The 27,913-nt window shown below is 43.5% G+C and overlaps 7 protein-coding genes and 1 long non-coding RNA gene across 35 annotated transcripts in view; 6 read left to right on the top strand and 2 right to left on the bottom strand.

Annotated features, from left to right (window-relative positions):
- The window catches only part of LOC6499350 (dystrophin), a 126,033-nt gene extending 119,162 nt beyond the window's left edge, over positions 1–6,871 (top strand). For 15 of the 27 annotated variants that reach the window (XM_032449879.1, XM_032449878.1, XM_032449875.1 and 12 more), the window contains 9 exons: positions 1,898–2,157; positions 2,218–2,418; positions 2,492–2,625; positions 2,682–3,040; positions 3,099–3,482; positions 3,543–3,663; positions 3,732–4,162; positions 4,226–4,526; positions 5,158–5,861. In XM_032449879.1, coding sequence (XP_032305770.1) covers positions 1,898–2,157; positions 2,218–2,418; positions 2,492–2,625; positions 2,682–3,040; positions 3,099–3,482; positions 3,543–3,663; positions 3,732–4,162; positions 4,226–4,526; positions 5,158–5,579 — 2,613 coding nt within the window. In that variant the 3' untranslated portion in view covers positions 5,580–5,861. The other 12 variants (XM_014910529.3, XM_014910533.2, XM_014910532.3 and 9 more) reach the window with 4 other exon arrangements.
- A 2,131-nt stretch (positions 6,872–9,002) lies between these two features.
- On the bottom strand, positions 9,003–10,360 carry LOC6501231 (larval cuticle protein A1A). Its single transcript, XM_001954776.4, has 2 exons — positions 10,153–10,360; positions 9,003–10,022 (listed from the first exon to the last, which is right to left on the bottom strand). Exons 1-2 carry the CDS (start codon positions 10,159–10,161, stop codon positions 9,291–9,293), a joined length of 741 nt encoding a protein of 246 aa, XP_001954812.1. The 5' UTR covers positions 10,162–10,360; the 3' UTR covers positions 9,003–9,290.
- Positions 10,361–12,208: 1,848 nt separating this feature from the next.
- On the top strand, positions 12,209–14,614 carry LOC6499351 (organic cation transporter-like protein). Its single transcript, XM_001954775.4, has 6 exons — positions 12,209–12,429; positions 12,486–12,672; positions 12,727–12,985; positions 13,296–13,713; positions 13,775–14,281; positions 14,343–14,614. The coding sequence occupies exons 1-6, from the start codon at positions 12,287–12,289 to the stop codon at positions 14,452–14,454; spliced, it is 1,626 nt and encodes a 541-aa protein (XP_001954811.1). The 5' UTR covers positions 12,209–12,286; the 3' UTR covers positions 14,455–14,614.
- A 458-nt stretch (positions 14,615–15,072) lies between these two features.
- On the bottom strand, positions 15,073–15,704 carry LOC123257399. 2 transcript variants are annotated; one of them, XR_006507441.1, is made up of 2 exons: positions 15,570–15,704; positions 15,073–15,462 (listed from the first exon to the last, which is right to left on the bottom strand). It is a non-coding gene; the product is annotated as an uncharacterized LOC123257399 (long non-coding RNA). The 2 variants fall into 2 exon arrangements; XR_006507440.1 differs by having other exon boundaries at positions 15,578–15,704.
- A 266-nt stretch (positions 15,705–15,970) lies between these two features.
- Positions 15,971–18,152, top strand: LOC6499352 (organic cation transporter-like protein). Its single transcript, XM_001954774.4, has 5 exons — positions 15,971–16,146; positions 16,205–16,602; positions 16,656–17,061; positions 17,137–17,372; positions 17,520–18,152. The coding sequence occupies exons 1-5, from the start codon at positions 15,971–15,973 to the stop codon at positions 17,942–17,944; spliced, it is 1,641 nt and encodes a 546-aa protein (XP_001954810.2). The 3' UTR covers positions 17,945–18,152.
- Positions 18,153–19,416: 1,264 nt separating this feature from the next.
- On the top strand, positions 19,417–21,405 carry LOC6499353 (organic cation transporter protein). The gene is made up of 6 exons (XM_001954773.3): positions 19,417–19,614; positions 19,679–19,820; positions 19,876–20,134; positions 20,193–20,604; positions 20,668–21,174; positions 21,234–21,405. The coding sequence occupies exons 1-6, from the start codon at positions 19,472–19,474 to the stop codon at positions 21,358–21,360; spliced, it is 1,590 nt and encodes a 529-aa protein (XP_001954809.1). The 5' UTR covers positions 19,417–19,471; the 3' UTR covers positions 21,361–21,405.
- Positions 21,406–22,588: 1,183 nt separating this feature from the next.
- Positions 22,589–24,647, top strand: LOC6499354 (organic cation transporter protein). The gene is made up of 6 exons (XM_001954772.4): positions 22,589–22,791; positions 22,854–23,010; positions 23,080–23,338; positions 23,394–23,805; positions 23,863–24,369; positions 24,435–24,647. Exons 1-6 carry the CDS (start codon positions 22,649–22,651, stop codon positions 24,571–24,573), a joined length of 1,617 nt encoding a protein of 538 aa, XP_001954808.1. The 5' UTR covers positions 22,589–22,648; the 3' UTR covers positions 24,574–24,647.
- Positions 24,648–25,490: 843 nt separating this feature from the next.
- LOC6499355 (organic cation transporter protein) lies at positions 25,491–27,754 on the top strand. Its single transcript, XM_001954771.4, has 5 exons — positions 25,491–25,749; positions 25,814–26,259; positions 26,313–26,730; positions 26,791–27,297; positions 27,354–27,754. Exons 1-5 carry the CDS (start codon positions 25,607–25,609, stop codon positions 27,478–27,480), a joined length of 1,641 nt encoding a protein of 546 aa, XP_001954807.1. The 5' UTR covers positions 25,491–25,606; the 3' UTR covers positions 27,481–27,754.
- The last annotated feature ends 159 nt before the right edge of the window (positions 27,755–27,913 follow it).

The raw sequence follows: 27,913 nt of genomic DNA, 5'->3' as shown, positions 1-27,913 counted from the left end.
GGCTTGTTGCCACTAATTAATGGGGGCGGCCAATAGTAGGGGCGATGGCAGTGGTGGGGATTGCGTATTTATTGAAAACATCAAATTATTGATTGCCTACGACACGCTGGCCGCAGCCTTTCGGCCGCCTTTGTTGCCTGCAAAAAGAAACGGGATGCAGCTCTCAAAGCAGCCGCACACAAAGGCTTTTCTTTTCAGAAAAGACTGGAGTTGCAGAAAATAATTTGTATGCGTAATTAGCAGCAACGGGATGGAGCAAAGTGGGAGGACTAGGGCGAGGACTCAGGTAGGCCGCAACGAAAAGGCAATCCCTGATGTGGGCTGGAAAATGTTAATTAATAAAGTAAAGCGTAAAGTTTGCACAATAGCTACCTTTGTTAAATAAAACTAACCGACTCACGAAGTCTATAAGTTATTTGAAGCACCTGGGGTGAGATGTTTTTTAGAAACACCATCAAAATAATATTAGTATTTCCCCCAAAGTAAAACTCTGTAAATATTTATGGCCTAAAACAAAAAGCCCCTAAAAGGAGCCACAATGCAACAATTGCCATGGCTGGACGTCACTGGGGAAATGCCGCAAACAAAAGTTGCAGCAAACACACGGACAAGTGCATTATGGGCCATAAACTTGCCCCGGGAACCGAAAAGAGTTAAAGGCTGGAAAAGCCAAGGCAAAAGTTCCAAATCAAAAACACAAACTCGAAGAAAACTAAATTAAAAAACTACACAGAAGCCAGCCAGCCAGCCAGCGGAGGAGGATCTGTGAAGAAAGCCGAGGGGGATGTCGGGAAAGAGAAAACTAAATGAAATAATAAAGTAAACGAAGAAGGCAAAGTGGGTGGATTGGGTGGATCGGGGTTCAAGGATCCAGGATCCAGGACTCCTTCCGTCAGTCCTTGCGGGTGGCACAAACTTGAGCTTTGCCAAGGTAAATGCATTTTGCTTGTTGCATGCAAAGCGCCAGGCAATGAAAGTTTTTGTTGCACGGTTATGGAAATGGAAAAGCTGGGCGGGAAATGGGGTGCCAAGGTAGAAATTGAAAAGCGAAAATTTTCTCATGGGGTCGGGGTGAAATGGGCCAAATGAAACGTGTGCGGCAGCTGCTGCTCCTTTTCGTCCTGTTGCTCCTGTTTCTGTTGCATCTCCTGCTGGTGCTGGTGCTGCCAATGCCTTTTGCAGTTTAGAGTTACAAAGCACCAAATTGGCGCAGCGGAAAGCGCTGAAAGTGAGAAAAGCTGCAGGAACCGGGGAGTGGAGTGCCGCATGGAAATTCGGGTTTCCCTCTGCATACAAAAAACATAAACGTTAAAGCTCAAGCTGGCTTCTTTTTACTGCTAATGAAGAACTAACTGAACACACACTCTTTAAAACCATCTCGATGTTCGAAAAGGGGAGAAGACACGGAGCTGCCATGGGCTTACACCACACCTCTTTGTAATAACAAGATAGAAAAAGTTACCTTTAGATTATATTAAAATTAAACCCTCTCTCCTTGAAGGTATAGAATATTGCCCGGCATTACTTCCTATTTTGCGCGGCAAACTTGGGCAAACATTTTAATCCTTTTAGCCGAGCAAAAAGCCCCATAAAGCTCATAATAATAATTAAAGTTGCGGGCAGCACAATGGCTGCAACTTGTCTGTGCATCCAGCACCGTGTAGGTATGCAGATTAAATTCATTTTCTCGGTGGTAATTGTTGTTGCAAGCATATTGTCTGGCAGCAAATTGAATCCTGTGCATATGGGAAGCGAATTAGGGATGCGGGAGTACCCAAGGCACTGGCAATTCACTTCCATATTTCATAATTTGAATTAATTCCTCTAATCCTTTCATGCAGCAACTGCGAGTAACTTTTGTAATTTATTTTTCTTTGTATTTCTTGTTTACTTTTAGAAAATGCGTCAATTCCAGAAGATCCTGGAGGACTTGAGCTCCCGCGTCGCCCTCGCCGAGCAGACAAAAACATCCTGGCTGCCGCCCGCTTCGGTGGGCGAGGCCAACGAGCAGATGCAGCAGCTGCAGCGTCTCAGGGACAAGATGACCACGGCCAGCGCCCTCCTGGACGACTGCAATGAGCAGCAGTCCTTCTTCACCGCCAACCAGGTCTTGGTGCCCACGCCCTGCCTCTCCAAGCTAGAGGACCTGAACACGCGGTAAGTCCTTACTCAATAACTTCTGTTTGAATCCTTATTTGAATGGATTGTCGATTGCAGCATGAAACTTCTGCAAATCGCCATGGACGAACGTCAGAAGGTCCTTTGCCAGAACGGAGCCCAGCAGTCCCACGAGAACGGCGACGACGGGCGGACCACATCCAACAGCGGCACCATCGGACCGCTGCCCAATCTCGGCCAGAGCGTGAAGCCGCCCTGGGAGCGGGCCACCACCTCTGCCAACGTGCCTTACTACATCGAGTGAGTAATCAGATGATAAAAGTATTGGTAAACTGACTAAACAAATAAAAAAAATCAATATTTTTTATTAAAGCCACGAAAGGGAAACAACGCACTGGGACCATCCGGAGATGATTGAACTGATGAAGGGTCTGGCGGACCTCAACGAGATTCGGTTTTCGGCTTACAGAACCGCAATGAAACTGCGTTCCGTGCAAAAGCGATTGGGTAAGTTATGAAAGATTTATCTCATGGAATGTTTTCTAAATGTTCTACCACAACAGCCCTCGACAGGATCAGCATGGCCACCGCTTGCGAGTCCTTCGACCGACATGGCCTGCGTGCCCAGAACGACAAACTGATCGACATCCCGGACATGACCACGGTGCTGCATTCGCTCTACGTGACAATCGATAAAATTGATTTGACGCTGATGCTAGACCTGGCCATCAACTGGATCCTGAACGTCTACGACTCGCAGCGAACTGGACAGATCCGGGTGCTCAGTTTTAAGGTCGGCCTGGTTCTCCTATGTAAGGGTCACCTGGAGGAGAAGTATCGCTATCTCTTCCGCCTGGTGGCAGACACCGAGCGCAGGGCGGACCAGCGGCGATTGGGTCTCCTTCTTCACGATTGCATACAGGTAGGGACTGAAACCATTCTCCAAAAACCCAGAGAACTCTAAACGATTTATATTTTAGGTTCCCCGACAACTCGGCGAGGTGGCCGCCTTTGGTGGCTCCAACATTGAGCCTTCGGTGCGGTCCTGTCTAGAGCAGGCTGGTATATCACAGGAGGCCATTGACGGTAACCAGGAGATCTCCATCGAGCTGCAGCACTTCCTCGGCTGGCTGCAACATGAGCCGCAGAGTCTTGTGTGGCTGCCGGTGCTCCACCGGCTGGCGGCAGCGGAGGCGGCCAAGCACCAGGCCAAGTGCAACATCTGCAAGGAGTACCCGATCGTGGGCTTCCGATACCGATGCCTCAAATGCTTCAACTTCGACATGTGCCAAAAGTGTTTCTTCTTCGGTCGAAATGCCAAAAACCACAAGCTTACACATCCCATGCACGAGTACTGCACCACGGTGAGTGATTTGTTGCTGGCACAAATGAAGGAAAAATGTATAATATTACTATTTTTATAGACCACATCCACCGAGGACGTGCGTGACTTTGGCCGTGCACTGAAGAACAAATTCAAGAGTCGCAAATACTTCAAGAAACATCCTCGCGTTGGCTATCTGCCTGTACAGAGTGTCCTGGAGGGTATGTTTTATAGGCCATTTCATTATTCCTTGAATCTATTAATCGTAATTATTTATTTCTTAAACCAGGAGATGCTCTGGAGAGTCCTGCGCCCAGCCCGCAGCACACGACGCACCAGCTTCAAAGCGACATGCATTCCCGGCTGGAGATGTACGCCTCGCGTCTGGCCCAAGTGGAGTACGGCGGAACTGGATCCAACTCGACGCCGGATAGCGACGACGAACACCAGCTGATCGCGCAGTACTGCCAGGCCCTGCCAGGCACCAGCAACGGCAGCGCTCCCAAGTCGCCGGTTCAGGTGATGGCCGCCATGGACGCCGAGCAGCGCGAAGAACTGGAGGCGATTATACGCGATCTAGAGGAGGAGAACGCTAACCTGCAGGCGGAGTACCAGCAACTGTGCAGCAAACAGCAGAGCGGTACGCCGGAAGACTCTAATGGCATGCAGCACTCCAGTTCCAGCATGACAGGACTCTCTGGCCAAGGCGAGCAAGGACAGGTGGGTTTCACATCCGATATTTGGTTTTTGTTCAAGTTATTCATGCGTGACTTTCGATTCTAGGACATGATGGCGGAGGCTAAGCTCCTGCGCCAGCACAAGGGACGCCTGGAGGCGCGCATGCAAATCCTGGAGGACCACAACCGACAGCTGGAGGCGCAACTGCAACGACTGCGCCAGCTGCTCGACGAGCCCAACGGCGGCGGCAGCAGCGCTACCAGCAGCGGCCTGCCCAGCGCCCCCGGCTCGGCCCTCAACTCCAAGCCGAACACTCTGCAAACCCGCTCGGTGACCGCCTCGCAGCTAAACACGGACTCCCCGGCCAAGATGAACCAGCAAAATGGGCACTACGAGCACAATTCAAGTGAGTGATTGGGAAATAACAAATATTTGAATATTATGTGGGGTATTGGTTTTGATAGGAAAGACTTTTGTGATTCATTTTTGGTTTTAGGGGCTTTAAAAAAGGGATTTTGTAGGCTTTTATATTAAATACCTATAATTGGGATACTTATGTTTCTTCAATGTTGGTATAAAAGGGTCTTAGCCTGAACTTAAATGGAAAACAGTCTTGTAACAATTTGATCTAACAACCTTGCCGAGTAAATATTTGAAACTTGCATTTCGATTCAGTGGAATTAATATCAACGTAAATTTATAACAGTCTTAAAGGGATAGCTAGCATGCAGTGACACTTGCCCAGAGCATAATGGAACGATAGTAGTCTTCGATTGTTCAGGAAAACCTACACCGATGTTTAGCATGCCAACTAACAAAGAGTGACAGGCATATCCCACAGGCATTAGCAAAGAGGCTCTCTAGCAAACTAACCTCTAATTGTGTGCTGTTCTTGTCTGTTTCTGTTCCGCTCCACCTGCATCCCTGCCCCATCCCTCGACCAACTCCCACTTTAACATCCACCCCATCGATAAACCCCCCACTTTGAAACTGTGGCAACTGAAACCGCAAACACAAACGCATTGGCAAACGCACAGAGGGAATTATGTTGCCGGGGATGAACAGTGAGCTGCAGCAGCAACATGCCCAGCTGGCCAGTCTTGCGGCCAAGCATCATCAGCACCAGCTCAGCGGCGCCCTCAACGCCCTGCACCAACAGCAACAGCAGCAACTCCAACAGCAGCAACATCAGCAGCATCCGCAGCAAGGAAGGGGCATGATGACAGGCAACGGAGGCATCGATATGTCCGGCGGCATGCAGACGTCGACCGGATATTTGGGGGACGACGGCCACGGCCGCCCCCCACCGCCGCCACACTCCAGTCTATTTCAGCATCAACAGCAGCAGCATTTGAACGGTGCGGAAATTGCTGGCAGTCATTGTCACCTTTTGAAGTCAGCCCGTTTTTCGGGATGCGACTGTTGTGCTAGCTTTCCATTTTGTGTTGCCTACTTTTGAGCGTTCGATTTTATTTTCACTTCCTTAGGTTTTCAGTTGATTTTTCTTTTCAATTACTTCTTGTGGCTCAAATATTGTTTAGTATTTGGTAAATTGTATATAAATTTGTTCATCAGACTATTTCTTTCACTTAAAAATATCATACATTATTTTTCCTTAAATTGAGTACTCAGAGTGTAAATTTTACATCCTTTGTTTGAGTGTCGTTTTTTGCTGTCATATTCTTTTAATACTAATCTTGAATATTTCTCTTGCTCTGCTCTCATTCCAATATCCCCCACCCAACAGATCTTGCCTAGAAAGTTTTGGATTAAATCGGTAATGCAACAATTTGTGTTGTGACTTCACATTTTCAGCTGCAAAACTGTTTTAGAAAGAAATTATTTCTAATTCGTGTCATTTTCTACATCCGAACAGAGAACGCTAGTGGCCTGGTGACCGTCATAACCGAGCAGGAAATGGAAACCAACAACGATGATTTGGACGAGACGTCGAGCAGCACCACCACGAATACAACAACGACGACTACGACCACGGCAACCACGGAGAAGACTTGCGTGGAATTGCAAAAATAACACCTTCGATACTTAAATTTCTAAAAATGAATGGAAGAAAAGCTGAAAACAACCAATAGAATCAAGTGCGGAAATCAAACTGGCTGGCCTGCAAAAATTCTAAATACACATACCTACTACTACTACCCTAAAGATAAATTCATATAACTATTGTGGTACATTATTTATACCTATGCTAACGAAGAAGTGTCAGGTGGATAAGAGTTTCGAGCATACCTTTAGTAGTTATGAGAAGATACAAATCTATATATATTATATACATATATCGATACATAAGTTAGTGAAACATATTGAATGCTGGAAAGAATGCAGAAAAGATTTAAAGATTAGATAAGCGATAACTTCCACACATACATACCTACGATATAATATTGAGAACACCTATATCATAAATGCAACATAATCATAATTGCTAGTACTTGCGAAATTGTTATAACTCGTACTATTTTCAAAAACGAAAAGCTGATGAGAAATCAATTTAAATATAAAATATAAAAGCTAAGGCGAAACGTATTTCGGTTTAGCCTCATATCATTTTAAAGCTTATACAATAAGCGTGAAAATGTAAATTTCTAAGCGAAATCAGTTTTTATTTGCATCCTTATTTATTCCGAGTTCTTGTGTATTATTTCTTAAAATTATTTAATATTAATATCTGTGCTAACTGAAAATGTGCTGCAATGTTTTTAATTAAAGAACTATTATTGAAAACGAGAACTTATCATTTATTTTGTTTCTATTTTCGGTTTCATGTCTCATCTCTATCAACCTAATCATATGCTGACGAATACGATCACTAAATGGACCACCTTTTCTATCTACATATTCGAATTAAATCTATTCTATTACCAGAACCATAACATAATTAGATAATCCACTCCATTCCAATTGAAACTAGTCAAATTACACATGGATAAACCAGATAAACTAACGAATCAAACGATATTGAAACTGCTTTAAAATACCTAAATACCACAAAGTACTAATCAAATCGATCAATTTAGATGTCTAACTTGAAACCCAATATCGTACAATACTCACATGAATATACGCAAAGGATATAACTGAAGGGGAGAGAAGTTTTAACCTAGATACTCACACGAATATTACTAGATATTGATATAAGATCTATTTAGTTGACTCCTCTCGAAATTTCCAACTTTAGTTAACGAAATTTTGGAAAAATTTAGTACGAAAAGAAGGACAATATGGAACAAGTTTTAGGAACTGTTATTATTTATGTACTATCGTCGTTTCGGTTAAATCTAATTAGGTTCTCTTGTCACTAGAATTTCCAAGCACTTAGCAAACAAACTGACTACAAATATAGATTTAATTATATATGGAGATATACAAGAATATACTTAGATATAGCTATCATCAAATGCAGTTAGCTAAATTTTCAACCACTTCTGTGTAGTGAAATATCCCACAACTATGAGTATTTTTTTAACCACTACCAATAACCATACCATGTCCAAACTGAAGAAAAGTGTGAAATGGAAGTCCTACCAATAACCAATCATGTTTAATAAAAAGAAAACCCTCCGTTTCAAGTTATAAACAAATGAACCAAAACCGAAACAAAATGCTTAAATCAACTATCTAATCATTAGTGAAACATATCCCATTCAAATACTTATACATACATCAAATATATCTATATAGATCAAACACATTTTCTAGGAGTATGTAGTCGAGGACGAATTTAAAGTATCCAGTAACTTGTAACTGAGATCTGAGTTGAGAATAGCCAAAGCTGCCATTTGTTTGCCCCCCATTTTATACCGATAAACTATATCAAGCAAAGCAATTCAAACATATCCCGAAATAGTCTTCATCATCCAGTGGTTGTCTATGATAGATTTATACCTTATGCATACTGCCGATGGGAGATCGGAAATCTTAAAACCAAAATCTTAAATCGGAGGGCGGAGGATGAGTTCCGAGTCAAAGCCAAACAATCAACGAAGAAATTATGAATTATAAATATTATACACTTGTCAAGGAATATTTGTGAGCTATATTAGCCGCTTAATTATCGTATGTACACCGTATATTAGTATCTTATTCTAAGCAGATCTACTTAGCTAAATTGTGTCCAATTGTAAAGGCTTTAAGAGCACAGCATTTTGTATGGTATCTCACTAGCCTAGCCCAGCCCAGCCCAGCCCAGACCTTAGTTTTAATAACCAAACACACCAAAACAATCGGAGATAGACAAAGAAACAGATACAGATTCAGATACAGATCAGATATGCCCCGAGCTTGGCAGTTAACCGTTTGTGTTGGAATAGATGCTTCGAATTAATTTAGTGGTAGCAGGCATGACTCAATTGTACCTATCTTTTGATACCGTTTATTACAAAACTAAGGACTATAATCGTATTTAAATTGTATACCTAAACGAGTGCAGCGCGACCAACACGCATTCGCAACAGGGGAGTGAAGTTGGAGTCGGAGTCTGGTACACATTTCCATCTGTTCGTACATAAAACGTATTATAAATGACACATTATATACATTATACATATGGAAATATGCATTGAACTAAACTTATACATATATATAAATATATATATAAAAAACATATGGTGACATACTCGAGTCGTTTATATACAACACACCCATATATTTATACATAATCAGAATAATTATACATATGAGATATGCCACATACGATATCATATAACGTATACATATATGAAAACATTGCGAAAAGTTGATACAATAAATAAAACACACATCAATTGCGTTAAATGTGGGATTGTTTGGATTTTACTCCGCTCGGAATAATATTATATTACTAGCTAATATATAGTGTTTTGTAAAGAAAAATAGTTCCATCTTCTGTTTCCATTATCGTTTTATTTTTACTAGATCTAGACTAACCATTCAACAACATATGCTATAGATATGTACATAGGCTAGGTGTATCTTAACCAATCTATATACTGGATCGGTATCAAATCCCTCGAAGAACACAGCAAAGGAGGTTGAGTAGAGTGGAGCGTTGTTTGGCACGGAAAGAGCCGGAGATTTAGTTTCGGGTCAGTAGTGTAAGCTGCGTGCAATAGTCACAAGACAAATTAACTCAAATCAAATCAAATCAGATCGGTGGGTGCCCTAAGGGCGGTCAGTGGTGATAATAGGCGTGGGGGTCAACGGGAGCGGGTGCCGGAACCGGAGCCGGGTAGTGAGCATACGCACTGTGGGCCAGCGCCGGGTAGGCGGCATGGAAGTGGGCGGAGGGCAGGATTGGAGCAGCCACTGGCACCGGGATGGGAGCAGGAGCAGGAACAGGGGCAGGAGCCGGTGCTGGAGCAGGGCCAGCCCGGTGAAGAGTGCTCAAAGCCAAAGGATACGACAGCAGGGGTGCCTTGGGAACGGGTGGCAGAGGTGGAGCTGGGGCAGGACCGGCCAAGTGTAGGGGAGCGGGTGCAGGAGCTGGAGCAATAACGGGAGCAAGATGGGCAGGGGCCTTGTAGGCCAGTGGCTCCTTGCGCACTACCGCATTAAAGCCATGGTGAGGATCCGCCGTGTAGTCGACGGTTCGCTTGGTGCCATCCGGATCCACCACCGAGTAGCTGCCCTTCACCACATCGCCGTGGCGCGTCTCGTGTTGAGACTTCAGGTCTCCTGTGTATCCGTCCTGGATGTCGTAGCCAAACGAGTATTTCGGGTCAGGGTCGTAGGGCTCTGGGGCGACGGGCTTGGGTGCCGCGTAGTGGGCAGGTAAAGGTCCATGGGGAGGGGCATAGGGCGCGTAGCCGTGTAACGGTCCGGGGCCAGCCGGTCCGCCATAGTAAGGTCCGGGGCCAATCACACCAGCATAGGCGATGCCGAGCACGGCGCTCAGCAGGGAAATCTGGAAATATTTAGAGGTAGATCAATAAGGGTTTACACAATTTTTAAAACTCATGGAAAAGATATTTTATCTTCTAATGATAGTTAACAATTTTATGTCTCATTTAATTAAGTCACTTTTCGAAGCACACCTTCAGCATAACGTAGTCCTTGAACGGGTATCCTTTCAGCTCGCTCACAGTTCACAGACACACCACCTCAGGTTAATCAGAGAGTGGTCCAAAGAGCGTTTAATTCGACGACGATCGCGCAAGAAGAAGCCAAAAACAAAACTGCAAGCTGTGGCTCGGAGTTCTGGCCATTTATACTGCCAACTGGCGGCAAATGTCGCCTGCTTCACATGGTGCAGCCAAAGCAATAAACTAATTTCAGATCCAGAGTCTTAGTCAGGGGCCAACGATCAAGCATATGGCTCAGAGACCCTGGCAAAAGTCGAAGTTGCACCTACACCTGAGGTCGTTAGCTCAAGCATCTATTTTATTATTAAACCGGAGAATATTTAAAATAGAAATAAAATATAAAAGAGCATTTGTATATAAAGATGGCTTGGAAGGCCTATAATTCTTTATAATCTACAGTTCAGTTAACACACACTTTTGTGAACACTTCGATTGCCTATTTAATGCACCGCCACTGTAAGTATGGAGCGAGAGGAGGAGGCTGGGGTGGCCGGTTGCCCACCTGGCGGCAAATCGTGTGCCCGACTTCAACTTTGGCGCATTTATCGTGTCGACTTAGAAAGGTTATTCTTCCGCTAAACCATTTAAAGGGACCAGCCAGACCAAGAGCCAGCCAGAGAGCAGTGCCTGTGCCCTTTCACTTTTCGATTCGCGCATCGATTCCCACTTGGTCACCGGCTTTTGGCCAATTATGTGAAAATTTATTTGGCTTCAGACAATTGAAATGTTAAATTTACATCGCCTGGCCAAGAGGACCTGATGCTCCGATCCCCGCGTAATTAGCAACATTTACCAGTTCTTACTTCTTGGGGAAGAACATGCTGCACCGATCGCAGCCGTAGGCATTGGAAATGGCAGTTGCAGTTGCCCCGCATGCGCAAAAGGTCATTCGGTCCACAATTGAATTAAGAGTGCCTGGAGCGGACCGGAGTCAAAGCCACCTAATAAAGCAAAAGGTCAACGTGCTGATGTCGGCACATTAGTGTGGCCGAAAAACACTCTCGGTCTGAGCTATAATAATGTTATTAATAATGCCCTTCCCAGATGGAGTATAGCCATTCGGTTATACAAATCGTAATGCATAATAGCTTTTAACCCCATGCCAAAACTAAACACGTGAAACCCGAATAATAAACTTTAAAGAGCTGCTTGTTTAGTTAAGCCAGTTGGTTCGATTTCGTCATTTGTTTCCCAACACCAAAAAATGTCAAGCTTTTAATTAAATTAATTGTAGAACATTTTTCAGATGGTTTTCACAAACAATTGAGACTTGAAATTAAGGCGTAGTTAGAAGGGTCTTATTTTTCAATAAGGTTTTGGATAGACAACTTATGTGAGATTAGCAAATTGGATCTAATAATCTTAATTGATTTTGACCAAGAATTTAAATTATACTACTAAGCAAAAGATTTGTAAACCCCCTTTAAAAAATTAAAACGCAATGCTTTCCGTTTGAATATTTTCCGTGCATCCGACGGATACCCTTTCCAGCTTCTCACAGCCGAGTGGTTGCGACAATTCTTGTGTTTACCGTTTTGTGAGCTTAATTTATGGCCACAAATTTGTATCTGCAATCTGGAAAAGCACTGACAGCTGCATGCATTGTTTTTGAACCACTCCGCGGTCGCCATCGAGTCTGAGTATGCGACAAGCTGGTCTAACAAAGAATCAAAGTCGTGCCATCGGCGCATTGTCAGTCGTTGTCCCACTACTTAGTGGACATGAACTATTTTTAGCCTGAAGATCAAAGCAATTGATCAATCGTAATGTCACGATAATGTAACATTTTGTTAAGAAAAGCCAATAACGATTAAAGCCCTTATATAATTGAAGAGAAACAGACACAGTTTTAGGACATAAGCCTTTGTGATGGATGGTGGGCTATATGTGCCCTGGTACGGCAGTCGGAAATATATCTTCGTTTCCGAAATGCGCGTCCAGCTGTTTTGACCGCAAAAAAAACATGTTGTTTGTCATAGCCAAAAGGGAAATTAATTAGTATTTCTACGGCAGTTTCGCCGTAGCTGCGGGACAGTTTGAGCTCGCCAGTCGGTAACTTCGGTTCTAAGCCAAGCAACGTTGCCCCATGGATTTTAGTCAGGTGCTGGACAAGTGCGGGGACTACGGGAGATTCCAGGTGGTGCTCCTGTTGCTCTACGGCTACACAAATATACTCGGATCGTTACATTATTTTTCGCAAACGCTGATCACCTTCACGCCGGAGCATTGGTGAGTCATCAGAATTCCAGGGAAATCATTAGGAAATGCTCATCTCCCACACACAGGTGCTCCCACGACGATCTTTATGGTCTCGATGCGGATGAACTTCGATCGGTGTACTCCAATATCTCTGCCCCCTCCTGCACCTTTCTGATGGACATAGTCAATGGCACAGGAGTAGCAGCCGAAGATGCACAATGCAGGAACTGGATATTTAATCGGGAAAGTGGCTATGAGAGCATCACCACCGAGGTACCCTTTCTGACTTGCTTCCTAATCAACTCTATCCTCACTTTATTCCTTTAGTTAAAGTGGGTCTGTGACAAGTCCCACCATCCAGCTGTAGGTCAGTCCTTCTTTTTTATTGGATCTGTCATAGGCACAATCACATTTGGTTATCTATCGGATCAGATCGGTCGACTGCCATCCCTTCTGATGGCCACCATTTGTGGCGCCGCGGGCGACTTTGCCACATCCTTTGTTAACACGTTGCCCTGGTTCGCCGCCTCCAGATTCCTCTCCGGATTATCTACGGATACCATGTACTATCTGATGTATATATTGGGTAAGTTTGTGTGTTTTGGTCTAAAATTAGTAACTATATTAGGAAAGTGTGACGTTTCTGGGCAACTCAAGCCATTCACTTAAATTACTCACCTGCAATTTTAAAAACCATTTACACCTGTAACTGGAATACTCATCGGTTAACTCGGCGATCGATCAACTACCGATTTTCAGAGTAAAAACATCAGTCACAAATGCTCATCCAACTGCAATTACACATAGTTAATAATCATAAACATTACTATTAATGAATAGTACTTGTAGCTATCTGAAAAAAATGCTATAACATTTTCTAAATAATTGTTTTTTAGTCTTCGAGTACCTTAGCCCCAAGAGTCGAACATTTGGCCTAAACATCATCCTGGCCATCTTCTACTGCTTCGGTCTGATGACTTCTCCATGGGCTGCCATCTGGATAGGGAACTGGAGGCACTACCTCTGGCTGGCCTCCCTCCCGGCTTTGGGAGTCTTGATCTATCCCCTTCTGATTTGCGAGAGTGCCCAGTGGCTGTTGACCAAGAAAAAGTACGACGAGGCGGTGGCCTGTTTGAAAAGAGTTGCCAAATTCAATGGATGCAAGGTGGAGGAATCTGTATTCGATGAGTTCGTCAAGTACTACCGGGAAAAGGAGCTGGAGGTGACTAAGATGGGGGATCAGGAGGATACCTTTCTGGGGATGTTTCTAACACCACGTATGCGGAGATTCACGTTGACCTTGTTGCTCAAATCGTGAGTTACCAACCTCTTTAAATATGCTTTGATTTTAAATGTATTTCTTTGTCCATTCAAGCGTCATCATTACCCTCTCCTGCGATGTCATCAATCGCAACATGGAGGGTCTCGGAACCTCGCCCTTCAAGCTCTTCTCCTTCACCTCAGTGGTATATCTACCCGCCGGAGTTGCCATCCTGTTGCTACAGAACAAAATTGGCCGCAAGGGTATGGCCTGTGCCGCCCTCTTCGTGGGCGGACTGATCACCACGGCTACTGGACTCCTGATAGCTCATCTGGATCCCTCGGAGAATGCCCTGCTGCTGGCCGTAATGGTGGCTCTGGGCCGGTTTGGAGCCACCATATCCTACGATGCTGAGATCCAGTACGCGGCGGAGATTATTCCCACCAGTGTACGGGGGCAGGCGGTGTCTAATATTCACGTGGTGGGACTGGCCTCTAGCTCGCTGGCCTTCTATGTGATCTACCTGGCCAAGTACTACAAGCCCCTCCCCTCAATCTTCATCAGCTGTCTGATGTTCTTTGGCGCCGGTTTGTGTCTCACATTGCCGGAGACCTTGGATAAGTAAGTTGTTCATTCTTTTGTGATTCAACGATTAGAAACTTATAAATTGAAATACTTTCAGAAAACTACCTGAAAACTTGGCGGATGGGGAGCAATTCGCCGTTAACGAGAGCTTTTTTTACTTTCCGTGTCTGCAGAAGAAGAGAAAAAATGTGAAAAATGGCTCCGCCTGAGACAAGGACATGGATTGATGAACAGGACAGAGAAGAACCAGGCAAGGACGTGATTTTAAACGATCATTGTAAATGGCACATTGTCATCTGGTTGAAAAATTGATCGAAGACTGATTAATAATTAAAAATTTCGAAAGTAAAGGTTTGTGATTCAAAAACACCTATTTGTATTTTAAATTGTGAAAACATGGGTGGGTGGTTAGTACTATTCGTAATAAATGGAACCAATTGAAAAGAAGTGCCCTGTATTATTTCGAAACTTTAAAAAAAAAACATCAACCATCCAGCAGGAAATTACATCATAAGCTCTAGTTTGGGCTTTTGCTGGAAGTCTTTTCAGGATTATTTTCTATTCAAAATTAAATGACAGCCTTGGAACGTGCAATCTTCACGACATTTTGACGTCACATCAGAATTCAACGCCATTTTAACTGCAAATAGGCGGCATTGCATGTTTGCAATCAGTAACCTCAAAAATCTATATTTATCTCCTCATCCCCGTAACTGGAAAATGAAAGGTCTAATTTTTTGAATGCTCCGCTGCCATGATTAATATTTTGTATTTTGCGATACAATGCTTATTAACTATTTAAAAATGTTACAAATAAACCAAGTGGGTTTGCAAATATCAGGAGTTAGTAAACACTATATTTAAACTAATCATTACAAAATTGTGTTATAAAATATTATTGCTTTTTAATCGACTCCGATCTACCAACAATATTTAATAAGTATCTTGTTGTTGATACATTATTCTCATTCTACATGGATTGTGCAATTTTATTTTCGCGAAAATACAATTGGAGGCGAGTCGAGAGCATCATATCAAACTTTACTTTCGTTTCGTGCGGTTGACAATTTCGCAAATAGCTTGAGGCGAGCGATTTTCGGTCAGTGACTATACGGAGTTCTATTCCGGTGCTTTAACTCGGATGTTTCTTATCGGAATTGTTCGTTCTCGCTTTTTCGACAGCCAGCAGTCAACCAATCATTTGTATGATTTGCGATCTGAGCAAAATTTAAAAATCCAAATTAAATATATTAAAAAAAAGTATATAAGTAAGTATGACTATCGCCGTTCTATTGAGCCTTCCAATCAGTTGAGAAGTTTGTACCTGCTTACCTTGACACAGCTATGTGTTACTTAATTTGATTATTTTTTACTTGATTTTAATTTTCCCCAGTTACATGTATAAAGCGTCCAAGCCACTAGCCGCATTTTAACGACACACCGAAAGTTTTAATGTCCGTCTGCTTCTGCTACTATAACTAAAACGTAAACAAATCCACAGTAACACATACTACACAAAATCAGACGAAAAGCTCCAAGCTGTCAAAAATCATCAACACGAATCATTCCAGAGCTCAGTCCGGCAAGAATCTCGGAGCGTACTAATTGGCTTTGGAAATTAAACGAAATTAAGAGCGTCGCAAATGCAGCGGCGGCGAAGATGAGTCCGACATCCCTCCGGAGCCGAAACCTTCCCATTGTCCGGTGATCAGTGGAGAGCGGTGGATGCAAGTGTTGCGCGTCCGAAGGAACACCATGCTGGAGGTGGACAAGATCCTGGAGAAGTGCGGTGACTGCAACAGGCTGCAGCTCCTCATGCTGCTCCTCTTCTGCCTGATCAACGTGCTCTCCGCCCTGCACTACTATTCCCAGACGATCATTAGCTTTGTACCCAAATACTGGTAGGTATGGCGCCGAATAGCAGCTCGCGGATACCTCATGCGTCACTCATACGTCCAGGTGTGCAGATGGTCTCTCCTCCAGTGAACCGCCGGCTGAGTCAAGCTGCTGGCCACTAGGCCAGAATGGCACCGTTCGACAAACTTGCCACTCCTACGACTACGAGCTGTACATGGGCTACGAGAGCTTGTCCAGCGAAATGGATTGGATCTGCGCTGATGCCTGGAAACTGACCCTTGGCCAGTCCATGTTCTTTGTGGGCTCTGTGATCGGCACTCTGACCCTCGGCTGTCTGGCGGACATCGTGGGCCGCCTGCCCATTTTGATAGTGGCGAATCTGATCGCCATGGCGGGCAACCTACTGACCATTCTGGGCACGGACCTCACGCTATTCTGTATTTTTCGCCTGATTTCTGGCTTTGCCACAGACAGCAATTTCGTGATGATGTACATTTTGGGTGAGTTTGGATTAGAATATTTAAAAGCAATACGCCAATATATATTTGCGTAGTTATGGAGTACATGCGGCCATCCCTGCGCACCCTTGGCCTTAGCATCTGCATCGGGATGTTCTACTGCTTGGGATCGATGGCAGCGCCCTGGATTGCCGTGCTCACGGGTAGCTGGCGGGGATTCCTACTGTCCACCTCTCTGCCCCTGCTCCTGGTGCCCCTCTTCTACTTGGTGGTGCCGGAGAGCATTCAGTGGCTTATTGCCACGCAGAAATATGACAAGGCCGTGAGTTGCCTGAAGCGGGTGGCCAGGTTCAATGGCAAAGAGGTGGAGGAGAGCGCCTTCGAGGAGTTTATCGAGGAGTGCAAATACAGCCAACAGAATCAGAAGGCGTCGCCCCACCTGCTGCACCTGTTTAAGACGCCCCGTCTGCGTCGGCACACGCTGATACTCTTCTTCAAGTCGTGAGTAGACAACCAGAAATGATATAGCCTTCTCTGATTAAATTGCATTTATCTGATCTCTCCCACGCGCCACAGAATGGTCATCACCCTCTGCTACGACGCGGTGTCGCGGAATGTTCAGGGCCTTGGCATCTCGCCATTTTTGATGTTCTCTCTCAGCGCCACCGCCATTCTGCCCGCCTGCCTCCTTATCATCGCCCTCCAAGATCGCATCGGCCGAAAAGCGATGGCCTCCGTCTCCCTGCTTCTCAGCGGAGTCTTCATCTCGGGCACCGGCGGCCTTCTCTTTGCGGCCTCTGCCTCGAGTAAGAGTAAGTTCGCCATGATCTTTAACGACTGATTAAGATAAAGCATGTAAGCGAATGCAGATTAAATTAAGAAGTGATGTCTAGACTATAAAATGCCCTCAACAGAAACACTTGAACAGTCCAACTCATATAGCTTTCTCTTCTCCGCAGCCACCAAACTTTTGGTATCCCTCTCCGTGATAGGACGTTTTGGAGTGACGGTGGCGTACAACTCCGGAGCCCAGTATGCCACGGAACTAATCCCCACCTGCGTTCGTGGTCAGGGAGTGGCTGCAGTTCATGTGGCCGGGTATGCCTTCACCTTCTTCAGCGCTTACATTCTATTCACCAGGAGCATTTTCTCGCCCCTGCCGGAGATCATCCTGGGAGTCCTGTCGCTTCTGGGTGCTGGCCTGTGTCTTCTGCTGCCGGAAACGCTTAACCGCACCCTTCCCACTTCACTGGATGACGGGGAAAACTTTGGCAAGAACGATCGGTGGTACTCATTCAGTTTCTTGGAAAAACGCACTCAATCCGCCACCACTCTGGCCACCCAGAACGCTAAAATGCCCTCAGACTCGTCTGTTTATTTCTAATCAATAATTTTTTAGGCTTTTATCGGTCGTGGGTCGCGATATATTAACACGATATCTGTACAAGTTAGGCGTTAAAAATAATAAAACTTAAGGAAGGAAACTAAAGTCGGGCTAAGCTGAAGCCAAAAAAAACATATTTTATTAAACGTCGAAGTATAAGCAAAGTTTTAATAAGTTTCCTGAAATCAATAAAGGCCTAGAGCCTTGATTTATGGGTTTTTTTTTTTGGGTCCCATTTAAGGTGGTGAGGTTTTGATTGAAAAGGATAGTTCTCGAAGTTCACGAAGATCCAAGATCGGGAAGCCATAACATTCGCCGATCGGACAATTATCAAGAAAGTTATGGCCTTTTCCCTGCAATAAATCGATGGGGAGGCCATGTTGGCCAAGTTAAGATACTTGGATGGCTAAAATGAGTAGTTTTGAGGCACTTTTTTGTTCATATTTGAGCCAATTCGTATCGGATTTGAAAAAGGAATACCATTGACAAATCAGGGAACTAAGTACCGTCGATCTGCATCAAAATATAGTCCTCAACGCGGAATAAAATTTTGGCCCGATTTTTGTCCAAAATCATGATGTTACCCTTTGAAAAATTTCGAAAATGGGGTCCGATTTTCGGTGGTGAGGTTTTGATTGAAAATGATAGTTCTCAAAGATCTAAGATCGGGAAGCCATAACATTCGCCGATCGGACAATTATCAAGAAAGTTATGGCCTTTTTCCTGCAATAAATCGATGGGGAGGCCATGTTGGCCAAGTTAAGATCCTTGGATGGCTAAAATGAGTAGTTTTGAGGCACTTTTTTGTTCATATTTGGGCCAAAACGTATCGGATTTGAAAAAGGAATACCATTGACAAATCAGGGAACTAAGTACCGTCGATCTGCATCAAAATGTAGTCCTCAACGCGGAATAAAATTTTGGCCCGATTTTTGGCCAAAATCATGATGTTACCCCTTTGAAAAATTTCGAAAATGGGGTCCGATTTTCGGTGGTGAGGTTTTGATTGAAAATGATAGTTCTCAAAGATCTAAGATCGGGAAACCATAACATTCGCCGATCGGACAATTATCAAAAAAGTTATGGCATCTTTCCCTAAATATATCCAGTTGGAAATTAGTCGTCGTTGCTTTCGGAAATATTAAATAGCTTTTTGCGACTTAATATGCCAATTTTTTTATTATTTTAGCAATAATTTTTTGCTAGATGCACCTGGTTTTATTATCTAAGAAGCCTTAGTTACCCACCTTTAAATATCATATAATGATAAGAGGACTTATTAAATCATTTGAAGAAACACTTTTTAGGGCCCGATAGAGACTGTCGCCAGACACAAATTACCGGTCTCAGTCGGAAACTCTTTCTTTGTCCTATTGCGGGGGTACGATAATGCCCCTTCTGGATTTTCGGTGTTTGAAGAGTATTAGAACTATACGACCCACGAGATAATGTTATATATTCAGCTACTGAGGCCCCTTTGTTGGCATCAGTAGTTTGCTGGTAATCGCGGTGGGTGCGTGCTTGGAAATGGATCTTGAGAATGTCCTGGACAAGTGCGGTAGCTTTGGCCCCTACCAGATTCTTATGCTAGGCCTCTTCGGATATACAAACATTGTGTCTTCCTTGCACTACTTCTCACAGACTCTCATCAGTTTTACGCCTCCCTTCAGGTAAAATCTTAATAAATAGCTTGATGCTTATAGTTATTTTAATATTAATACGCTTTGTTTTCAGATGTTCTCTGTCAACTGCAGATTTTTCGGAGAATATTACCTCACTGGAGGCTTGTACTTTTACGCTAAATGATAGTCAAGTTTCGAAGTGCAACTCTTGGCAATATGAAAGGGAAGAAAACTATGAGAGCATCACAACCGAAGTAAATATTATTCATAATTACTATTTGAATTTTTCTTAAAATATTATACATTTAGCTTAATTGGGTTTGCGATGAGGCCTTCAACCTGGCTGTGGGTCAATCATTTTTCTTCGTGGGATCCGTAATGGGAAGCATCTTCTTTGGATACCTGGCGGATCGCATTGGAAGACTGCCGGCCTGCGTTTTGACCACCTTGACAGGGGCAGCTGGAGATTTTTTAACCTCTTTTGTGAGTGATCTGCCATGGTTTTCATTTGCGCGTTTCGTTTCCGGACTTTCATTGGACACTCAGTATGTCCTGATGTATATTTTGTGTAAGTAAATTTAATTAAAAAACAAAAAGCTAAAATTGAGAGCCAATTTTTTCTATAGCTTTCGAGTATTTGAGTCCTAAACATCGCACGTTTGGATTGAACATTATCCTGGCCCTGTTTTACTGCTTCGGTCTGATGATCTCGCCATGGATAGCCATTTGGCTGGGAAGCTGGAGAAAATATCTTTGGGCCACATCCCTACCAGCTCTGGGAATGCTTATTTATCCGTTTTGTCTTCACGAAAGTGTCGAATGGCTGGTGACCAAGGGAAAATTCGATAAGGCCGCCAAAAATCTCCGCAGCATTGCCAAAATGAATGGCCGTAAAGTGGATGATGCTGTTTTTGACGAGTTTATCAAATATTACACTTTAAAGCTAAAAAGTGATCAGAAAACAAACAAAGACACATTCATGGGAATGCTGAAAACGCCTAGGCTCAGGAGGTTTACAATTACCCTTCTAATCAAATCGTAAGTTAAGAAACAGATATCCACAGAAATTAAATAAAATATTTTATGCATTTCCTTTTCCAGAGTGATAATCACAATGGCGTTTGATATCCTGAACCGCAATGTTGAGGGCGTAGGCACTTCTCCCTTCAAGCTATTCTCCTACACAGGATTCTGTTACCTTCCAGCAGGTCTATCCCTTATTCTATTCCAGAATAGAATTGGACGAAAAGGAATGGCATTTGCCTCTCTTTTCGGAGGTGCCATTATCACGGCTGTTACGGGTTATCTTGTGGGCACCCTCGATGCGACGGAGTACTCCCTGCTCCTGGCCTTCATGGTGGGCTTGGGCCGCTTCGGAGGTTCGGTCGCCTACGATGCAGAGGCTCAGTATGCGGCGGAGATCATACCGACCAGCGTCCGGGGCAGAGGAGTAGCCAACATTCATGTAATAGGTTATGGATTCGGGTTCTTCAGTTCATACATCATCTATCTGGGCACAATTTACAAGCCCCTGCCTTCGTTCCTACTTAGTGTTTTGCTCTTCATTGGAGCCGGCTTGTGCCTCACTCTACCCGAGACTTTAAACAAGTAAGAGTCCCCAAGTTATTTTTGATTTTCCATTAATCTAATCCTTCCTTCGTCCTCAGGAAACTTCCACAGACTTTGGAGGAGGGAGAAGTATTTGCCAAAGGCGAGAAGTGGTACTACTTTCCTTGCTTTTCCCGCCAAAATCGGGCCAACAAACCCGAATCTCAGTTGGAGTCTGCTCATTAGATTATAAAATAGTTTTACTAAGTCAATAAAATAATAAAAAACGAATGATATTATAAAAGAGTAGTGTCTGTGTCTATAAGTTTGTTTTGTTTTTCACACGTATGATCCTCAGCTCAGACGCACATTACGAGTCTCATGTGTCCACCTGTGAAGCTTGTTTAAATAAACTCGTGGGTATCGTCTGTTTCAAAAGTAATTTATTAGATTACATTTTAGTCTTATAAGATAACTACGCCCTAAGCAACAATATAAGTTTCGTGACGTTGTTTTACTCTATAAGAAGACAATCTCTAAGCTTATAAAGCCCTTAAAGCTTACATTGTTCCCTTTGAATAAATGTTAACTAAGAGAGCAAATAATTTAATGATATTTAAAGTAAATTGGGATAGAACCTTTTAAGATCAAGAATACTTTTCTTTGGTGGAAATTTTCCACATTTGAAACAAGATAACAAGAATGAGACAGATGCAATTTGAATTCATCCTAAAATTGAGCTACAAAGTATATTCCATTTATTTATATCTAAACTTGAGTATTGAATTGGGTATATGAATAGGTAAACCAAATTAAATGAATATTAGACATACATCAGCAAGCTATTTTTCCATACATCTGAGGTCAATAACTTTATACCTATGGGATCTTTAAATAATATTCTTCACGATTCAAAGACTTAAACAAACAAATTTAACATTTAATTCAACAGAATTTAATGATCTTACGTAAAGTTTTTAAATATTGATCAGAGTAAATCAGAAAGAGTCTATGAAAATAAAATATTATATTAGAGGCGAAATTTTTTTTATTATTACCTATTATAATTTGTTATATATATGGCCTGCTAAGTTGGAGAAAGAATTTCATCATCTCATGAGCACAAACTAGAATATTCACATGTCTACGATTCTAAATCTTTAAAGCTTTATTTGCCGGACTGTAGGACTTAACAGGCCTATTAAACTCCCAAAACAAGATAAGGAGGTCATGCCTATGCTGGAAATTGTTTATGTAAGTAAACATAGCCGGCAACAAGAAGCACCTGGAACCACACGCCAAACTTAAAAAGCCAGACGTCGGAAATTGTTCAAAAGCTTCTTCCTCCTCTCAAGATAAAGTCTCGCCGGAGTCTTTTGTTTGCAGGGTATTAACGCCATATAGACGCCTCTCGTACTCGGATACGGATTCGGATTTGGGTTCGGGCTCGTGTATATAACCAACTATTTAGACGCCTCCGTGGACATCAGTCGTTATTTTGCGATCGTGGCTAACGCGTGCTACGTGCTGAAAAATGGATCTCGAGCGCGTCCTGGAAAAGTGTGGGAACTTTGGGCCCTACCAGATCCTGTTACTGGGCCTCTACGGATGGACAAACATTGTGTCCTCGCTGCACTACTTCTCCCAGACCATCATCAGTTTTACGCCCTCACACAGGTAGTATTTCCTAGATTTTACGATCATGAACATTATTTAATCAATTATTATATTTTTCTTAGATGCTCTGTTGCGTTAAACCAAATTCCAGATAACTATACGGAACTGACAAGTTGCAGTCTTAGAGTTTATGATGCAGACGTTAGCTCATATCGTGAAACAAAGTGCAACGCTTGGGACTTTGAAAGGGAAAGTGGCTACGAGAGCATCACCACCGAGGTAACGTCAGCCCAAAAGTATGAAACAAGTTTGATGGCTAAACAGTCTTTCTCAAAATATTGACCACAGCTCGGATGGGTCTGTGACGACGCCTACAAACTGGCAGTGGGTCAGTCCTTTTTCTTTATCGGCTCCGTCCTGGGCAGTATTTTCTTCGGGTATCTGGCAGATCGGATAGGGCGGCTACCAGCCTGCGTCCTGACCACCCTGACTGGAGCTTCCGGAGATTTCTTTACCTCCTTTGTTAACAATCTGCCTTGCTTTTGCCTCACGCGATTTGTTTCCGGGCTATCCACGGATACGCAATATGTCCTTATGTATATTTTGGGTAAGTGGACTGTCGTCTCCATAGATTTATGTTCTTATTTTCTAAATTCATATAGTGTTTGAGTACCTGAGCCCAAAGCACCGCACCTTCGGACTGAATATCATCCTGGGGGTGTTCTATTGCATCGGTTTGATGATCTCCCCGTGGATGGCCATTTACTTGGGTAGCTGGAGAAGCTACCTCTGGGCCGCATCTCTGCCAGCTCTGGGAATGCTGTCCTTCCCAGTATTCCTCCACGAGAGCGTCGAGTGGCTGCTGACCAAAGGAAAGTTCGACAAGGCGGTTAACAATCTTAAGCGCATTGCCAAATTCAATGGACGCCAAGTAGAGGACTCTGTATTCGACGAGTTCATTAAACATTATCGCGAAAAACTAAAATCGGTGGAGATCAAGTCCTCAGATACTTTCATGGGCATGCTGAGGACACCAAGACTGAGAAAATTTACCATAATCCTCTTGATCAAATCGTAAGTTTTCTATTTTTATTCTTTTTTCCAAACATATGATATACATTACATTTTCAGAATGATTGTCACAATTGCCTTTGATATCCTGAGCCGTAATGTGGAAGGCGTTGGTATCTCTCCCTTTAAGCTTTTCTCCTTCACAGGATTCTGTTACCTGCCCGCAGGACTAACAATCATATTGTTTCAAAATAAGATTGGCCGGAAGGGCATGGCCTGCTCCTCGCTTTTTGTAGGCGGAATCATCACTACAGTTACGGGATATCTGCTGGCTACCCTCAGTCCGGAGCAACACTCCCTAATCCTGGCCTTCATGGTGGGTCTGGGACGGTTCGGTGCGGTAGTGGCCTATGACGCAGAGGCCCAGTATGCGGCGGAGATCATACCAACCAGCGTCCGGGGTAGAGGCGTGGCCAACATCCATGTGGTGGGCAATGGATTCGGGTTCTTCAGTTCGTACATCATTTTTCTGGGTACGATCTTCAAGCCCCTGCCCTCCATGCTCATTAGCGTTCTGCTCTTTATTGGGGCGGCCCTGTGTCTCGTTCTTCCAGAAACCCTGAACAAGTAGGTTTTTGCAATATAATATCCTTGCTAAGCAGACAATTTATATCTAAAATGAATTCCTTCAGGCAACTACCACAGACCCTGGAGGAGGGCGAGACATTCGCCAAAGGCGAGAAGTGGTACTACTTCCCTTGTTTTTCGAGAAGACAACAAAATACCAAATCAACAGCTCAGCTGGAAGATGCCAATGAATTTAATAAGTAGTTATAATAAGTGTACATAAACAAAATAAAATATAATACTCCTTAATACCCTCACAATAATAACACAAACCTTAATTGGTCTCATATACTTATTATGGTTGAGGGCTTAGAAGGGGCCATAAAGTCTGGAATCTAGATCTACCGAATGTTCTCAATTTCATCACTGATCGCATTTCAGAAGTCAACACACTAAGTCCCAGCTCAGACATCTATTAATCTGGATAGTGGGGCCTCTCAAAGGGTGTTTTTACGTTTATGAGACGGATCAGGGTGATTGTTCCGGATTCTTTACTACCGTCCGAGATAAAACATGTTCTTACTGCAGTTTCAGAGGCTTCTTTTGGCGCCAGCCAGTGTCGTTGCTGTAATCTATACTATATATAATCTATATCTCTAAACGGGCTTCCCATTAAACTGTCAGGAGACAAAACAAAGAATTCCCGGATCCGGTTAATCCCCTCGTTAAGCAAACGCCGGTTAGGCGTGACTTACACCACGCCAGTGCCTAAAGCTTCCATAATATAATCTAAGACAAAGTCAACAAGAGTCCAAATTTTTGAGAAAGCCCGTAACCTGGCCAGTGGGCCAAGTTAAATGCCTGATAAGCGACAAAATACGCATTTTTACGTATTCCAGCCATCAAGGTCAGCGTCCAATTGGTTGTAATGGGCGGAAGTTGGATAAACTTTGGAAAAGATTTGTAAGATCTTAACTTTCGTTTAACTAACAAGCACGTTACCTCCTGTGTAGGGTACTTTCCTACTTTTTATATATCGCCCAGCCTGTTATCATCGACACACACCCCAAAAACTGCCTAATAGATAGCCAGGTCCAATCTCTGTTACTGGGTAATTAGCCAAGCTAATCAGAGACAACGCCTGTATCTTTATACTATATAAGGCAGCTACTGATCCCCGCCAAGCATCAAAATACTGCGCGCACAGACAGAATGTAGGTGCCTCTTCGCCAGGAACTCCAGAAAAATAAAAACATTCGCTAAAGATTTTTTCTGATTCAAAAATATAAAATACAAAATGGATTTCGACCGCGTACTAGAAAAGTGCGGAAACTTCGGAAGATTCCAGTTTGTTGTTCTCATCCTATATGGCTACACGAATATATTAAGTTCGCTGCACTATTTCTCTCAGACCCTGATCACTTTTACTCCCGAGCATTGGTAAGTTTTCTTAAAAGGATTTTTAACTTCTAATGAGCATAATCCGTTTCTTTCTATTCCTTAGGTGCTCCCATGACGATCTAATGGGCTTGAGTGCCGCAGAGCTGCGATCTATTTACTCAAATGTTTCCCATCCAGCTTGTACTCCGCTATCCGGGGTGATCAATGGCACCGGCGTGGTCTTGGAGTCGGAGTCCTGCCAGGATTGGATCTTCGAGCGGGAGAATGGATACGAGAGTCTCACCACCGAACTGGGATGGGTATGCGACAAGTCCCACCAGCCGGCGGTAGGTCAGTCCTTTTTCTTTCTGGGATCTGTGGTGGGCACCATCACCTTTGGCTTCCTGTCAGATCACATTGGTCGTCTGCCTGCCATGTTGATGGCAGCCATATCAGGGGCTACAGGTGATTTTATTACCTCCTTTGTGCACACCTTGCCTTGGTTCGCCTTCTCCAGATTTGTGTCGGGTCTGTCCACGGACACCATGTACTATTTAATGTACATTTTGGGTGAGTCTGATCTTTAAAAGCTGAAAACTTTGACTAACTTAATCCACTATTAGTTTTCGAGTACCTGAGTCCCAAGCGTCGCACTTTTGGGCTAAACATCATCCTGGCGGTCTTTTATTGCTTTGGCTTGGTGACCTCCCCCTGGATCGCCATGTGGATTGGCAACTGGCGTCGCTATCTCTGGGTGGCATCCCTCCCTGCTCTGGGAGTGCTCATCTACCCCTTGTTCATCTGCGAAAGCGCCCAGTGGCTGTTGACCAAGAAGAAGTACGACGAAGCTGTGACGTGTCTCAAGAAAGTGGCTAAATTCAATGGCCGCCATGTGGAGGACTCAGTTTTCGATGAGTTCGTCAAGCACTACCGGGAAAAAATGAACCAGGAAAGTCAAGCCAACAAGCAAACGGACACTTTCCTGGGAATGTTCAAGACCCCGCGTCTAAGGCGTTTCACCACAACTCTTTTAGTAAAATCGTAAGTAGAATCGGGGTTAGAATAGAATCCTTTACCTAAAAAACGTATAATTTCGAAAAGGGTCATCATAACACTCTCATACGATGTGATCAACCGCAACATGGAGGGCTTAGGATCGTCGCCCTTCAAGCTGTTCTCCTTGACCTCCACAGTATATCTCCCAGCAGGATTTGCTATCCTTTTGCTGCAGAACAGGATCGGTCGCAAGGGCATGGCCTGTGGAGCTTTGTTGGTGGGTGCCATCATCACCGCAGTTACTGGATTTCTTATCGCCTTCCTGGATCCCAATGAGAACGCTGTTCTGCTAGCCTGCATGGTGGCATTGGGTCGCTTCGGCACTACTGTTTCCTACGATGCGGAAATCCAATATGCGGCTGAAATTATACCAACCAGTGTCCGAGGGCAGGCAGTGTCCAACATTCACGTGGTGGGCTTAGCCTCCAGCTCGCTGGCTTTTTATGTGATTTATCTGGCTCAGTACTACAAGCCTCTGCCCTCAATCTTCATCAGTATCCTGATGTTCCTCGGCGCCCTTCTCTGCCTATCGCTTCCGGAGACTTTGCACAAGTAAGTCTAAGTTAAGCTTAGGTTATTATTTCATTTAATCATTTCATTTGTTGTAGAAAACTACCTGAAACCCTGGCCGATGGCGAACAATTTGCAATGAACGAGAGCTGCTTCTACTTCCCCTGCTTCCAGAAACGACGCGAAAGTCTGACCAAGCATGAGGAATTCAAGTCTGAACCCTAGAGAGTGATGCAACTGAAATCTCAACTGGAACTGAAAACAACTACTTTGGAACCTGCTAGCCGAATAACCTGAAGATGGAGCCAATGTAGTTTGGCTCTTGCAACCGAATGGTCTGATAGTAATTACTCATGTTAAGAATGCATAGTAATTTAACCCTAACCGTTGGTTAGAAATCCACTTATCTAACCCTATATATCCAAACAGAACTGCTAAAAATTATGTATTATATACTCAATTTCTTTCCCAATAAAATTTATAATATAACAACTTTTAATCTAAACATTATATTGATTTCAAAAAATCCCCTCAGAGAAGATTTGAGATTTCTTATCGAAAATTGTAGGTGAAGAACAAACTACCTTTTAGATATTAAATATTTAGTAAAAAATATACAATTTTTTTGCGGATTACCCTAAAAAATATGAATATTGAT

Source organism: Drosophila ananassae, chromosome 2L (assembly GCF_017639315.1).
Source record: "Drosophila ananassae strain 14024-0371.13 chromosome 2L, ASM1763931v2, whole genome shotgun sequence".
Classification (NCBI taxonomy): Eukaryota; Metazoa; Arthropoda; class Insecta; order Diptera; family Drosophilidae; genus Drosophila; species Drosophila ananassae.
Note: the sequence above shows the minus strand (reverse complement) of the source record. Positions and strands in the feature narration are given on the sequence as shown.

Coding starts and splice junctions, on each gene's coding strand:
- LOC6499351 (XM_001954775.4), top strand. CDS start 12,287: ATGGATTTTAGTCAGGTGCTGGACAAGTGCGGGGACTACGGGAGATTC. Junction 12,430..12,485: donor ACCTTCACGCCGGAGCATTG/GTGAGTCATCAG, acceptor TCCCACACACAG/GTGCTCCCACGACGATCTTT. Junction 14,282..14,342: donor TTGCCGGAGACCTTGGATAA/GTAAGTTGTTCA, acceptor AAATACTTTCAG/AAAACTACCTGAAAACTTGG.
- LOC6499354 (XM_001954772.4), top strand. CDS start 22,649: ATGGATCTCGAGCGCGTCCTGGAAAAGTGTGGGAACTTTGGGCCCTAC. Junction 23,806..23,862: donor ATAATCCTCTTGATCAAATC/GTAAGTTTTCTA, acceptor TTACATTTTCAG/AATGATTGTCACAATTGCCT. Junction 24,370..24,434: donor CTTCCAGAAACCCTGAACAA/GTAGGTTTTTGC, acceptor GAATTCCTTCAG/GCAACTACCACAGACCCTGG.
- LOC6499353 (XM_001954773.3), top strand. CDS start 19,472: ATGGATCTTGAGAATGTCCTGGACAAGTGCGGTAGCTTTGGCCCCTAC. Junction 20,135..20,192: donor TGTCCTGATGTATATTTTGT/GTAAGTAAATTT, acceptor TTTTTTCTATAG/CTTTCGAGTATTTGAGTCCT. Junction 21,175..21,233: donor CTACCCGAGACTTTAAACAA/GTAAGAGTCCCC, acceptor CTTCGTCCTCAG/GAAACTTCCACAGACTTTGG.
- LOC6499352 (XM_001954774.4), top strand. CDS start 15,971: ATGCAAGTGTTGCGCGTCCGAAGGAACACCATGCTGGAGGTGGACAAG. Junction 16,147..16,204: donor AGCTTTGTACCCAAATACTG/GTAGGTATGGCG, acceptor TCATACGTCCAG/GTGTGCAGATGGTCTCTCCT. Junction 17,373..17,519: donor GGCCTCTGCCTCGAGTAAGA/GTAAGTTCGCCA, acceptor TCTTCTCCGCAG/CCACCAAACTTTTGGTATCC.
- LOC6499355 (XM_001954771.4), top strand. CDS start 25,607: ATGGATTTCGACCGCGTACTAGAAAAGTGCGGAAACTTCGGAAGATTC. Junction 25,750..25,813: donor ACTTTTACTCCCGAGCATTG/GTAAGTTTTCTT, acceptor TCTATTCCTTAG/GTGCTCCCATGACGATCTAA. Junction 27,298..27,353: donor CTTCCGGAGACTTTGCACAA/GTAAGTCTAAGT, acceptor CATTTGTTGTAG/AAAACTACCTGAAACCCTGG.